This window comes from Portunus trituberculatus, chromosome 40, assembly GCF_017591435.1.
Source record: "Portunus trituberculatus isolate SZX2019 chromosome 40, ASM1759143v1, whole genome shotgun sequence".
Lineage (NCBI taxonomy): Eukaryota > Metazoa > Arthropoda > Malacostraca > Decapoda > Portunidae > Portunus > Portunus trituberculatus.
The window spans coordinates 4,852,501-4,866,178 of NC_059294.1; the positions used below are offsets into that span (position 1 = coordinate 4,852,501).

Here is a 13,678-nt window from a genome sequence, read left to right on the forward strand (position 1 = left end):
AGCGCTCTAACCACTGAGCTACCGGGCGTGTGTGTGTGTGTGTGTGTGTTTAGGGGAGAGAAAGCAATAGATAAACTGCCATTCCCTACATTCTCTGTGCCCTTGGCTGGTTTTCTTTGGACTTTAGAAAGAAAATGCCCATGGGACAATGGTTAGGGTGTAGTTAGGCTATAAATCACACGCACCACTGGCATGTGGCGTCTTGGTTGCAGGATCGCCACCAGATTGTCGGTTTGCAAGGTCACATCTACATATGCGTTGTGTACAGTATGTACTGCGGGTTTGCATGAGCCAGGGGAACATAGAGTACAATATGAAGGATGACCAGTCTGGATGGTGTTTATTCCGTCATGGACTCAAACTCTGAGATCTCTGTTTTAGTTGATTAGAGCGCGCTAACCACCACCTACACTTATAGCTATTATATGTATATGTAGACAGCTTTATATCGTCAGTGTATTAAAATAGATAACCAAGTATTGTAGTCCAGTGTTGTGTCCACTGCGTACACTGCTTCCATCATCCAGGCCTCCTATGAGCTGCACGACAGACACGCCAAGGCTCTCCAGTATTATTTTTTTTTCCTGTTCCTTTACATTATTCTCTCTCTCTCTCTCTCTCTCTCTCTCTCTCTCTCTCTCTCTCTCTCTCTCTCTCTCTCTCTCTCTCTCTCTCTCTCTCAATGCGGTACAATTCTGGTTCCCACAATTCAGGAAGGACATAACTCTGTTGGAGTCAGCGCAAAGGAGGATGACTAAAAAGATTCAGGGGATGAGGGATATTCCCTATGTAGAGAGACTGGAGAAAAAACAACTCAATTTGCATTCTCTAGAGAGAAGAAGGTTAAGAGGAGACCTGATAGAAGTATTTAAGTGGTATAACGGTTTTAACAGAGGGGACATGAATGTTGTTCTTAGGATCAGTAGCGAGGACAGAACCAGGGATAATGGGTTTTAACTCTAGAAATTCAAGTTTAGGAAAGAAATGGGAAGAAATTGGTTTTCACACAGTGGTTGATGAGTGGAACGGTCTCAGTGGTCATGTAGTCAGGGCTGAGTCAAAAGGGAGCTTTAAAAGAAGGTTATATAAGTTCATGGATGGAGAAGATAGATAGAACTAGGTAGCTTAAGCACACAGGGACTGCCTCGTATAGGCCTGGCGGCCTCTTGCAGCTTCCCTCTTTTCTTATGCTGTCTCTCTCTCTCTCTCTCTCTCTCTCTCTCTCTCTCTCTCTCTCTCTCTCTCTCTCTCTCTCTCTCTCTCTCTCTCTCTCTCTCTCTCTCTCTCTGTATTGTTTCTCCTTTACTTCCACCATCTACTTATATTATACACTTAATAAATCCTTCGTTATGATGGATTATGTGTCCTGTCAGGTCTTGATTCTTAGAAGGCTTATGACTTTGACGTAGTCCCAATAGTATCACTGCTAGGTGAACAGGGGCTACACGTGAAAGGAGACACACCCAAATATCTCCACCCGGCCGGGGAATCGAACCCCGGTCCTCTGGCTCTGCGCTCTAACCACTGAGCTACCGGGCGCGCGCGCGTGTATGTGTGTGTGTGTGTGTGTGTGTGTGTGTGTGTGTGTGTGTGTGTGTGTGTGTGTGTGTGTTATCATGTGGGCGTGAGAATATCAACCGAGTGATGGATGTTTGCACAAGACGTGTATTTTGGCATGCTGGGGTTATACTTGTAGGGTGATGGTGACGCTGCAAATAGAGATCTGGATGTGTTGATTAAATTGTGGTTACTTTTAGTAAGTTCATTGCACGAAGAGTGTTTGTGTGCACAGATAGGCCTCTGTTTTGGTGAGTGGGAATGTAAGTACATGAAGAGCGTTCACAGGGTACAACTGTGTACACGTGACTAGGGCATGTTTCCGAAGGTGGCGGACGTGTAATTGCACTCAGGAGATCCGCTGCACCACAATTTAAATAAATTAGTATGCATAATGGATAAGGAATTGGAAATTATCGGCAGGAAGGAAGAAGAGATAAGAGATGAAATGATAAAGCGTGCATTTTGAAATATCGATTGAGTGTGTGCTGTTATCTGGGCGCTATGGCCGCCTAAAGCTGAACCCTCGCGACCCACAGCCACCTCCTCACCGCTATTTCTACCTCCCCCTCGTTACCTATCATCATTAGACGCGTCCTGGCCTCACAGACCAGCACGCCATGTACCCACTTCAACCTGCCACGTGTGTGCAATATATATATATATATATATATATATATATATATATATATATATATATATATATATATATATATATGTGTGTGTGTGTGTGTATATATATATATATATATATATATATATATATATATATATATATATATATATATATATATATGGGTTGGTGGGTGATGAAACTCAGGAGTAGCAGGAGTATTTTATTTCTCCAACGTTTCGCCCATAGGGCTTCTTCAGCCCTATGGGCGAAACGTTGGAGAAATAAAATACTCCTGCTACTCCTGAGTTTCTTTCCATCACCCACCAACCCACCTGTTCCACATTGTTACAACATATATATATATGTATATATATATATATATATATATATATATATATATATATATATATATATATATATATATATATATATATATATATATATATATATATATATATATATATATATATATATATATATATATATATATATATATATATATATATATATATATATATATATATATATATATATATATATATATATATAGCACATCTATTATTCCTTGATATTGTTGATGATGCGTGTGTCTGACTCTGGATAGCGTGACGGCCATCATTATCCCAGTGAAACCTTACCTTTTCTCCTTGTGCTTCTGTCTTCTGTGTCTCAAGTCCTAGGATTTTAATTTTCATTACTTTAATTTACTATCTAGCACCTACCATCCGTTCGTCACCTGATGTGTTCTATGCCCATTACTTTGAACTATTCTTTTATTTATTTATTTTTCGTAGTAGCACTACGTTATTAGTAACAAGTATGGTCAGGTGTTTGATTACCCCATCCATATACTACTTACAAGTTTTAGCGGTCAATTTGAAACAACCCCCCAACCCTCCCCACGTACACACTTAATCATCCAACTTTCCATCCATCCATTCATCCAACCAGCCCCACTCTCTCTCTCTCTCTCTCTCTCTCTCTCTCTCTCTCTCTCTCTCTCTCTCTCTCTCTCTCTCTCTCTCTCTCTCTCTCTCTCTCTCTCTCTCTCTCTCTCCAAGGAAATATAAGAGAAACCATGATGATGCCTACCATTGCTAACTTAACCCAAAGAGGTTAAGGACGCTAAAATAGGAGTAAGGGGAAAATAACATACACTAAGAGGAGGATGTGAGTGCTTCCGATGGAAAGAGCACAAAGGTAATGAGGCACAGGTTCTAAGCTCTAAACCTCATATTCTCAAATGTGTCATCCCATTTAGATTATTTAGATTATGCTCTATTGTAAGTCAGGAACGTTTGTGCATAGTTTTCATGACTCCATGGATAGTGTTCAGGATTCTTCACTTTTGTAAGGGGAAAAAAAAAAAGTCAAAAGAACTTGTATATTTATGAAGCCCTTGAGAAAAAGATTTTATGAAAGAACAGGGTGTTTGAGGAAACGAGTCTAGCTCTTTTGCAAACTGTCATGAGAACACATTGACTGCCTGTCTAAACATCACTCAATTGACTGTAGGCAATACTGGCATTCTTGGTGGTCACCATATACGTGGTGGTGATGGTGGGTGTAGATGCATGTTATAGCTGTGCACAGTGCTGGTGGGAGGTGGAAGGGCTAGACCTCTGGCCTGTGTGTGTGTGTGAGAAAGAGTATTATGGAGGTTAACTAAGTAGTTCTTGGATTGGTGTTGCATTGTCACTTTTCTTTAATAGTTGACTCAATGTGATGATGTATGTTGCTTTGCAAAAACATGCGTCTCATGCATTTGCTCGTGTGTGTGTGTGTGTGTGTGTGTGTGTGTGTGTGTGTGTGTGTGTGTGTGTGTGTGTGTGTGTGTGTGTGTGTTTACCTATTTGTGTATTACAGGGCCTGAGCTAAGCTCTCTGTGTCCTGCCTCCTAGGCCACTCCTGTCATATCTCTCTTTCATCTGATTGACACACACTGCGTCAACGACATCACTGCTCAGTTTATTCCACTTATCAATACTACGATGCGGAAACTGTACTTTCTGACATCATTTAGACAGATGTCTTTTATTAGTTTTTTTCCATGTCCTCGGAGATGATTACTTGTGGTCACCTTTATGAGCTCTCTGTCCAATATGTCAATCTTGTTCACCAATTTATACATAGTTATCATGTCTCCTCTTGTTCTTCTCTCTTCTAATGTGGTCAGCCCCAGTTTCCTCAGTCTTTCCTCATAGTCTAACTCCCTGAGTCCTGGTACCATCCTTGTTGCCAGCCTCTGTACCCTTTCCACCTTCTTCACATTTTTCTTCATATGTGGTGACCAAATGCAAGCTGCATATTCTAACTGGGGTCTTAATAAAGTGCATAGTATCATCTTCATCATTCCTTCATCTAGGTAGTGGAATGCAAGACCAATATTTTGAAGCATGTTATATGTTTTCCAAAATATCTTGTTAATGTGTTTCTCTGGTGACAAAGTGTTTTGCACGGTTACTCCCAAGTCTTTCTCCTTATTGGTCTCTTCAATTTTCTCATCACCCAGTCTGTAATCCCTGTTTGGTCTGTATCTACTTCCCATTTTCATAACATGGCTCTTGTTTATATTAAATTCCATCTGCCACTCTTTACTCCACTCATATATTTTATCAAGATCTTCCTGTAACTTGTTACAATCTTCCACATTCTTTACTCTCCTCATAACTTTAGTATCGTCCACAAACATATTCATGTAACTGTCAATTCCTACTGGCATATCATTAACATAAATCAAAAACATGATGGGACCAAGCATTGACCCTTGTGGAACTCCACTGGTTACCTTTTTCCACTCGGACTTCTTTCCTTTCACCACTGTTCACATTTCTCTTCCCACTAAGTAATTTTCCTAGTTATAGTTTTACAGGGCCTGGGCTTTATGCTCATGTGGCCCCATCTCCATATCTACACTTATCCAATCTTACTTTAAAAGTATGCACACTCATTGCAGGCACTACTTCTTCATTTAAACTGTTCCATGTCTCAATACATCTCTGCGGGAAACTATATTTTTTAATATTTCTCAGACATCTTCCTTTTCTCAGCTTTTTACTATGCGATCTTGTGCTTCAGATGTCATATTCTTCTCTCAGGATCAGTTTCTCATTATCCACTCGGTCCATTCCGTTGATCAATTTATAAACTTGTATCAGGTCTCCTCTCTCCCTTCTTTGTTCTAGGGTTGGCAGATCCATAGCCTTTAGTCTCTCCTCATATGTCATCCCTTCAAATTCTGGAACCATTCTTGTAGCTATTTTTTGTAGCCTCTCCAATTTCCTTATGTGTTTCTTTTTATGAGGGGTCCATACTTCTCCTGCATATTCCAATCTGGGTCATATTATAGTACTTATCAATTTCATCATTTCTTTATCCATGTAGTGAAATGCTACTCCAATATTCCCTAGCAAATTATGTGTGTGTGTGTGTGTAGTAGTCTTTCCAATTTTCTTATGTGTTTCTTTTTATAGGGGGTCCACATAACTCCTGCATATTCCAATCTGGGTCTTATTATAGTACTTACCAATTTCTTCATTATTTCTTTGTCCATGTAGTGAAATGCTAATCCAATATTCCTTAACAAATTATATGTCTCTTTGAAAATTCTATCAATATGGCTTACCAGTTGATTGTTTTCTTCCATCATCACTCCCAAGTCCTTTTCCTTTTTTACTTTTTCTAGTTCAACTCCATCTCCCATCTTATAGATTCCCACTGATCGCCTTTCACTTTTTCCCATTTCCATGACATGGTTTTTGTCCACATTGAATTCCATCTCCCATTTTTTTTTACTCCATTTTCAGATCTTGTTTAAGTCTTCTTGTAGTATTTCACAATCCTCTTTTTGTTTTATGACTGCACAGTTTCGCATTGTCTGCAAACAGATTAATGTATCATTTACTCCCTCTGGTATGTCATTTAAATATATGAGAAAAAGTATTGGCCCCAATACTAACCCCTGTGGCACTCCGCTGTCTACTGCCCTCCATTTGAACTTCATATCTTTAACTACCGTCCTTATATCTCTCCCTCTCAAGTAATTTTCCATCCATTTCAATGTGCTTCCTTGTAAGCCACCATTCTCCTCTAACTTCCACAGTATTGTATGTGTGTGTGTGTGTGTGTGTGTGTGTGTGTGTGTGTGTGTGTGTGTGTGTGTGTGTGTGTGTGTATTTACCTATTTGTGTATTACAGGGCCCAAGCTAAGCTCTCTGTGTCCTGTCTCATTGTCCATTCCTGTCATATCTCTCTTTCATCTGATTGACACACACCGCATCAACGACATGACTGCTCAGTTTATTCCACTTATCAATGCTACGATGCGGGAAACTGTATTTTCTCACGTCATTTAGACAGATGTCCTTTATTAGCTTTTTTCCATGTCCTCGGAGATAATTACTTGTGGTCACCTTTATCAACTCTCTATCAGTATGTCAATCTTGTTCACCAATTTATACATAGTTATCATGTCTCCTCTTGTTCTTCTCTCTTCTAATGTGGTCAGCCCCAGCTTCCTCAGTCTTTCCTCATAGTCTAACTCCCTGAGTCCTGGTACCATCCTTGTTGCCAGTCTTTGTACCCTTTCTACCTTCTTCACATTTTTCTTCATATGCGGTGACCAGACACATGCTGCATATTCTAACTGGGGTCTTATTAAGGTACATAATATCTTCTTCATCATTCCTTCATCTAGGTAGTGGAATGCAAGGCCAATATTTTGAAGCATGTTGTATGTTTTCCCAAAAATCTTGTTTCTCTGGTGACAAAGTGTTTTGCACGGTTACTCCTAAGTCTTTCTCCTCATTGGTCTCTTCAATTTTCTCATCTCCCAGCCTGTAATCCCTGTTTGGTCTGTATCTACTTCTTCCCATTTTCATAACATGGCTCTTGTTTATATTAAATTCCATCTGCCACTCTTTACTCCACTCATATATTTTATCAAGATCTTCCTGTAACTTGTTACAATCTTCCACATTCTTTACTCTCATAATTTTAGTATCGTCCACGAACATATTCATGTAACTGTCAATTCCTACTGGCATATCATTAACATTAATCAAAAACATGATGGGACCAAGCACTGACCCTTGTGGAACTCCACTAGTTACGTTTTTCCACTCTGACTTCTTTCCTTTTACCACTGTTCGCATTTCTCTTCCCACTAAGTAATTTTCCAACCATTTTGCTAGTTTATCAATTACTCCTCCAATCTTCTTTAGTTTCCACATCAGTCTATTGTGTGGCACTTTATCAAAGGCCTTTCTCAAGTCCAGGTAGATAGCATCCACCCATCCCTCTCTATGTTGCAGTATGTCAGTCACTCTTGAATAAAAACATAATAAATTGGATACACACGATCTTCCTTTTCTGAAACCAAACTGCCTTTCACTCAGAATGTTTTCACTTTCTAGATACTCACTCCACTTAGCTTTAATTACTTCTTCACATACCTTGCACAATATACTAGTCAACGATACTGGTCTATAATTTAGCAGTTCCATTCTACTACCATTCTTATATATAGGCACAATGTCAGCTCTTTTCCACTCTTTCGGGACTAATCCTGTTCGTATGGAGGTTTCCACAATATCAAATATGGGGTTCAACAATTGATCCTTACATTCTTTTAGCAACCTCCCAGATATGCCATCAGGCCCCATTGATTTATTAATATCCAGATTGCTTATAATTTTCCTTACATCTTCCTTAGTAACCATGATGTCCTGCATTTGCTTTATTTCCGTAGGCCTTCCTCCCATAAAATGCTCCTCCTTTGTAAACACTTTGCAAAAGTTGTCGTTCAAAATTTCAGCTATCTCTCCAGCATCTTCATATATTTCTTCCCCGTTTTTTACCTTTTCTATTGCCTCCCTTTTATTTAGTTTTCCATTTATGAATTTGTAAAACATTTTTGGGTCACTATCACAGTTTTCCACCACCCTCTGTTCATATTCTTTCTGTGCTGTTCTCCTTACTTCAACATATCTATTCGTTGCTGTGTGTATGTGTGTGTGTGTGTGTGTGTGTGTGTATGTGTGTGTGTGTGTGTGTGTGTGTGTGTGTGTGTGTGTGTGTGTGTGTGTGTGTGTGTGTGTGTGTGTGTGTGAGAGAGATGTACAATAGGTATTAATAGTTGCTTTGAAAATAACATTTGCACTTTTTAATATAGGTAAATATCTTATTTAGGACAAATAAACATAACACTGTTTGCTAGGGAAATATATGCATACATACATATTTGTACTCATTATTGTGTCATCATGGTGATGTATAACAGTTACTTGAAAATACAGTGGTACTTCGACATACGATCGCCCTAACATACAATTTTTTTTATATACGGCCAAAAAATTTATATAATTTACGCCTTGAAATACGACAATATTTTTAAGATACGAATAGCCATCAGTAGGTGGCGCAGCGATTACTTGGCTACCTGTGTCCACCCGAACATTCAGCCTGCATTGTGTATCGTTGTTCATCCTTTGTGCATGTATGTGTCTGTGCTCCTTGGCAGTGTGTATTTTTTATTAAGTTTTGTGAACTCAAGATCATGGGTCCCAAAAGTAAAAGTTTGGCGAGAAACACACAAAATAGCCTGTTTTCACATACTGATTACACTTAGAAATTAAATAAAGGAGTGAGTACAAATGGTTTTCTGCCCACAAGCAACTCTTCTTTGCAATGCAAAAAACCAGAAGTCTCTAGATGTCATGGTTACCAAAATATTACAGGTTGAATGAGGTAGTATCATCGGTTTACGTGGTCTTGCGTCAGATCGGGTTCAGCGGCCTTGGCTAGAGCGCGAAAAAACGGGCCCCTTGTATCCTCTCTCTCTCTCTCTCTCTCTCTCTCTCTCTCTCTCTCTCTCTCTCTCTCTCTCTCTCTCTCTCTCTCTCTCTCTCTCTCTCTCTCTCTCTCTCCTGTTCTGATACCACTCTCATTCAAAAGTTGTCTCCCTGTAACATGGCGAGAGACCCAATGTATAGAAGTAAGGCACACAGGAGAGGTGGCGGATTCAGACACAATGAAATCACTGTCAATCGCTCCTACCATTTATCGTTGGTGACACAGTGACGTAGACCATATGTTTACTCCTGATGAGTGTTGCCAGCTCACAAGCAAAGAAAATGGGAAGAAAATAACCAAAATATAGCTTTAAAAAGCCTAAACGTCTATCGATGTGCCCCATGCCTTGCGTGGTGAACGTCTATTGATGTGTCCTGAGTTTTGCGGGTTAAGTTGTTATTTTGGGCAATATAGTTAATTTATATCATGCATACAATAAACATTGTATTTATCTTATATTAAATCTATGTTTGGTTGGTATTTAAAATATGTTTTTTTTTTTTTTTTTCAGGGGGGGGTAAATTCATATCTCAAGAACGAATTAATTGTATTTCCATTAACATAGGAAAAATTTATTTGATATACAATTTTTTTTATATACAACGATTGTTACGGAACTAATTAAAATCGTATGTCAAAATACCACTGTAACTTAGTTGAGGAAGAGTCTCACTTGAAACAAAAATGTGAGAGAATTGTTAGGTAGATATTGTATGGATAACTCAGCAGATGTGAATTTAAAATGAATATCATGTAAGATTTTGATTAATTATCTTATAGCAGTGGTTTCCAATCTGTGATACACATACCACTGGTGGTTAGCGAAGGCCTTCCAGGTGGTACCTGAGCACTCTCAGGATAATATATATGTAATTTTTAGTTCAGTTAAATTAAGCATCGATCAGCTGGTTGAGAAGAAACAGATGCATCCCTTGCATTAAATTGAGTGGTGTTCCTTGTTAGTTCATTTGTGCACTTGTTCTATTTGTGAATAAATTGACATTTGCTGGAATTGAGTTTTTCTGAATTCAGGTGGTACGCTGGGACTATACGAGACCTCCTAGTGGTGCTCGCTAAGGAAATGTTTGGGAACCACTGGCTTATAGGCTATACATATTCTCTCTCTCTCTCTCTCTCTCTCTCTCTCTCTCTCTCTCTCTCTCTCTCTCTCTCTCTCTCTCTCTCTCTCTCTCTCTCTCTCTCTCTCTCTCTCTCTCTCTCTCTCATTACTGCTTATTTATTTAGTTAAGTGTGGTTGGTGTTGTACATGCAGTGGTACAGATTAACATGTTAGTTTAGGTAAGCTAGACATATTAAATGACAAGGGCAAGCTGGAAGATATATAGAAGTGACAGTTTAAAAAGAGTAAAAGATATTGGGTAAGGAATGAGCAGTATATGAGCTGTGGTTTGTACGTGAAGAGGGCGGGGTGGAGATGAGCAGGTAACACTACACATGTGTCTCTTTATAGGCATAGCAGTGAAGATATTAATTTATATTTGAAGGTTCTGGTTGAACCAAAGCTATGCATTTGCCGTTAAGTCATTTATCAAAAAAATTTTCATGTTTGATCATACCAGCACGCATATTTCTATACATAGTTATGTAGATCCATAGATCCATATAAATTCATCGAGCAATTTGTTACAGTATGATATGCAAGTATTATGTTCATCAAACAGATGCAAAGAGTGAATGGTGATGATTTCAGTGCAATTGATAGACAAACAAATGAATAAAATGTAACTGCATGTGAGCCTCAAAAAGTGAAAGACTAGCTGGGTTAAGGGTGCAGGATACCATGTAGCTTGGGTTTGTGCGCAAAAGTATGGTAATGGTCTGGTGTAACTCCATGGCCTTATTCTTCGACTATTTCCTTCCAGACCTTCAAAGAACTCATTGTATACATATAATATGGTTGTATAAAGTGGCAAAAAGAAATGTCACTAATCCTCTACCCTCAACAAGTTTAGGAACCTTTGGGAATGCTGGTTTTTCGGGTGGGGTTTAGACAAAAACAAGTATTTTCCCGGGAGTAAATTATCAGAATTTCCAAAAAAAAAATATGGCAGATGCGTGATTACAATAACTTGAAATGCACCCTTAAAACACATTCTCCAATCATAATAACACAAACAATGAATGGAAAATTTTACACCTTGTTGGAAAATAAATTACATATTCTAACTTGACATCCATTAATGTGCTTTAGGTGATTCTGATTATTTACTTCTTGGAAATACTCATTTTCATCTTATTCACCCAAAAAACTTGCATTCCCGCACAGGTCCCTCTAGTTCATTGGAGGTAGGGCAAGTAGGTCAAACCATTGTATTATGACGTACACAATTGGTTTTGTGAAAGTCTATAGAAGGAAATAGTCAAAAATAAGGTGCTGGAGTTATACTGGATCATTACCCAAATTAATACTAATGTGTCACTCAGCGGATCAGCTAGTAAGAACGTGAATACAGTCTTATTTGACCAAATCAGTTTGACAAGACCAGAGAGAGTGGTGTCTGATAGTTGACGGTTGTCATGGATTCAATTTGCCATTGTAAAATGTGCCTAAAGTTACCTAGGTAAGTACATAAACACATACACACACATAATAAAAGAAAAAAAAAAAATCCATGAATTTAAAGGCGGGTTCACACTTGTCAATTTGCGACTGTCTTTACGTACATAGAGTTTTCGACTCAAAATTGGTGCCCAGCAACTGGAGAAAGCAATCGCAAATCAAGACCCAACATGTTTGTCTTGCTAGTGATTTGGTAATGGAGTCTGATTCTAGGCTAACAAGTCCAAATACTAGAGCTCATGGCTGTGTATTAAGCAAGATGGTAGTTGTTCAAATCAGTAGTAGTTCTATCACAGTGTACCTAAGACAAAGAAAAAAAAAAATACTCGGACGTAAATACATTGTAGAAGCTGGTGAATTGTACATACTGAAACTGTTTAGCCGCTGGAAAAAAAGGGTCTAAATTGTATTATACCATCCTGCGAATAATATGGTATTAGATATGTTGAAAAACTTTCCCCATTTCTTTGATTGCTTTCTTTAGCAAATATTTGTATATTTACACAGTTTTATTAGTATGTATTAGTATTGCTGATGATTATATAGGAAAATTTTGGTGCAGTTTGTTGAGTCATACCAATGCTATCTGCCTGTTTTGCCTAAGTTCAACAGTGCATCCAAAATAAAATACAAAAGCACAGGAAGAACGTTTGACCAAAAATATATTTAAAATCCATGAGACGATCCTAATAATATATCGTTAGGCCATGCAGAAATTGTGAATTACACAGTAAAACTAATGAAATGGGACGTGATTAGTTGTTCACAAAAAGAAAAAGAAAAAAATTGTTGGGCGTTTGAATTTTTTTAACATTTATCATGGAAATGTGAAGTAACTTTAGGAATGTTATCTACATAATGTTTCAAGTAGGATGAATGATATTTTCCTTTGCAGGTTGGCAGTGAAGACCGGGACTCTGGCACTGAGTCTGATGACGAACAGCCTTACGACGACCCTGAGCCTGGTATGTGTCATCCTGGACTCCAACACCCTGCACCCATCATCCTACCTCAGCACATGTATCCTGCCCCTGCTACCAAGCAGTTACTTCAACATCCCTGAGCACTGCCTTCTCCTTACCCACTGAAGTTTTTGGGATCTGAACCTGTGCAGGCTGACACTTGGTGTTAATTTGCTTATATAATGAGCATCTGTCTTCCTGTGCCAGGACCTCAGGAGCCCAACCACTTCACAACTGCTTGAACAAGACTGATAGCATGAGCAGCCTCGGAACATGCATGCTTTAGCATCTGTTTAACTAGAGTGAGTGAGTGTTTTTTTTTTTTTTTTTTTTTTTTTTTTTAGTAATTGGCTTAATCATATATTGTAGTCTGTTATTTGAACCAACCAAACTACTGAAAACGAAGAGGGATTATATAATCCAATTATTCAATATAATTCTACATAAATAGTAATAGCCAAGGACATGTTACATTTAGACAAACATCAGCAAGCTATTTGTGAACATCGTCACTTCATTGAAGTTTAAAAGTGTTGCTATATGCAACTGTACATACAGCAAAGCCTTGCAATTCACTGTTTATCGGTACTGCAGCATTACTATGAGATACAGTGCTGGTCCTTGTTATGTTAATCCCCATCACAATTTATGGTTCTCAGTGGTGTTGGCTTTTGTTTTAGTTTTCATTTATTTATCTTTTTGTTTCTTTTATTTATTTGTTTATTTACATTATTTGTATAATTGATTTATATATAATCACAAAAAAAATAAGGATAATTCAAAGTTTAGGAAGTTGATCTATTCACTTGTTGTATATATGTATACTTTTTTTGTGCATTATTATTGTTTGTTATTATTATTATTATTATTATTACTATTTATTATTATTATTATTATTAGTAGTAGTAGTAGTAGTAGTAGTAGTATTTTATTATTATTATTTTTATTATTATTATTATTATAATTATCATTATTATCATTTTTACTATTATTATTATTTTTGTTATTATTATTATTATTATTATTATTATTATTATTATTATTATTATTATTATTATTATTATTTTCTTTAATTTTATGATTATTATTGTTATTTAATTTATTTATCTC

The 13,678-nt window shown here is 37.6% G+C and overlaps 1 protein-coding gene across 7 annotated transcripts in view; it reads left to right on the top strand.

Moving 5' to 3' along the window:
* The window catches only part of LOC123516110 (AT-rich interactive domain-containing protein 1B-like), a 133,942-nt gene that overhangs the window by 56,990 nt on the left and 63,274 nt on the right, over nt 1-13,678 (top strand). For 3 of the 7 annotated variants that reach the window (XM_045275212.1, XM_045275217.1, XM_045275211.1), the window contains exon 2: nt 12,502-12,571. In XM_045275212.1, the coding sequence (XP_045131147.1) occupies nt 12,502-12,571 (70 nt within the window). Of the gene's footprint in view, nt 1-12,501; nt 12,875-13,678 lie in introns of all 7 variants that reach the window. The other 4 variants (XM_045275215.1, XM_045275213.1, XM_045275214.1 and 1 more) reach the window with 2 other exon arrangements.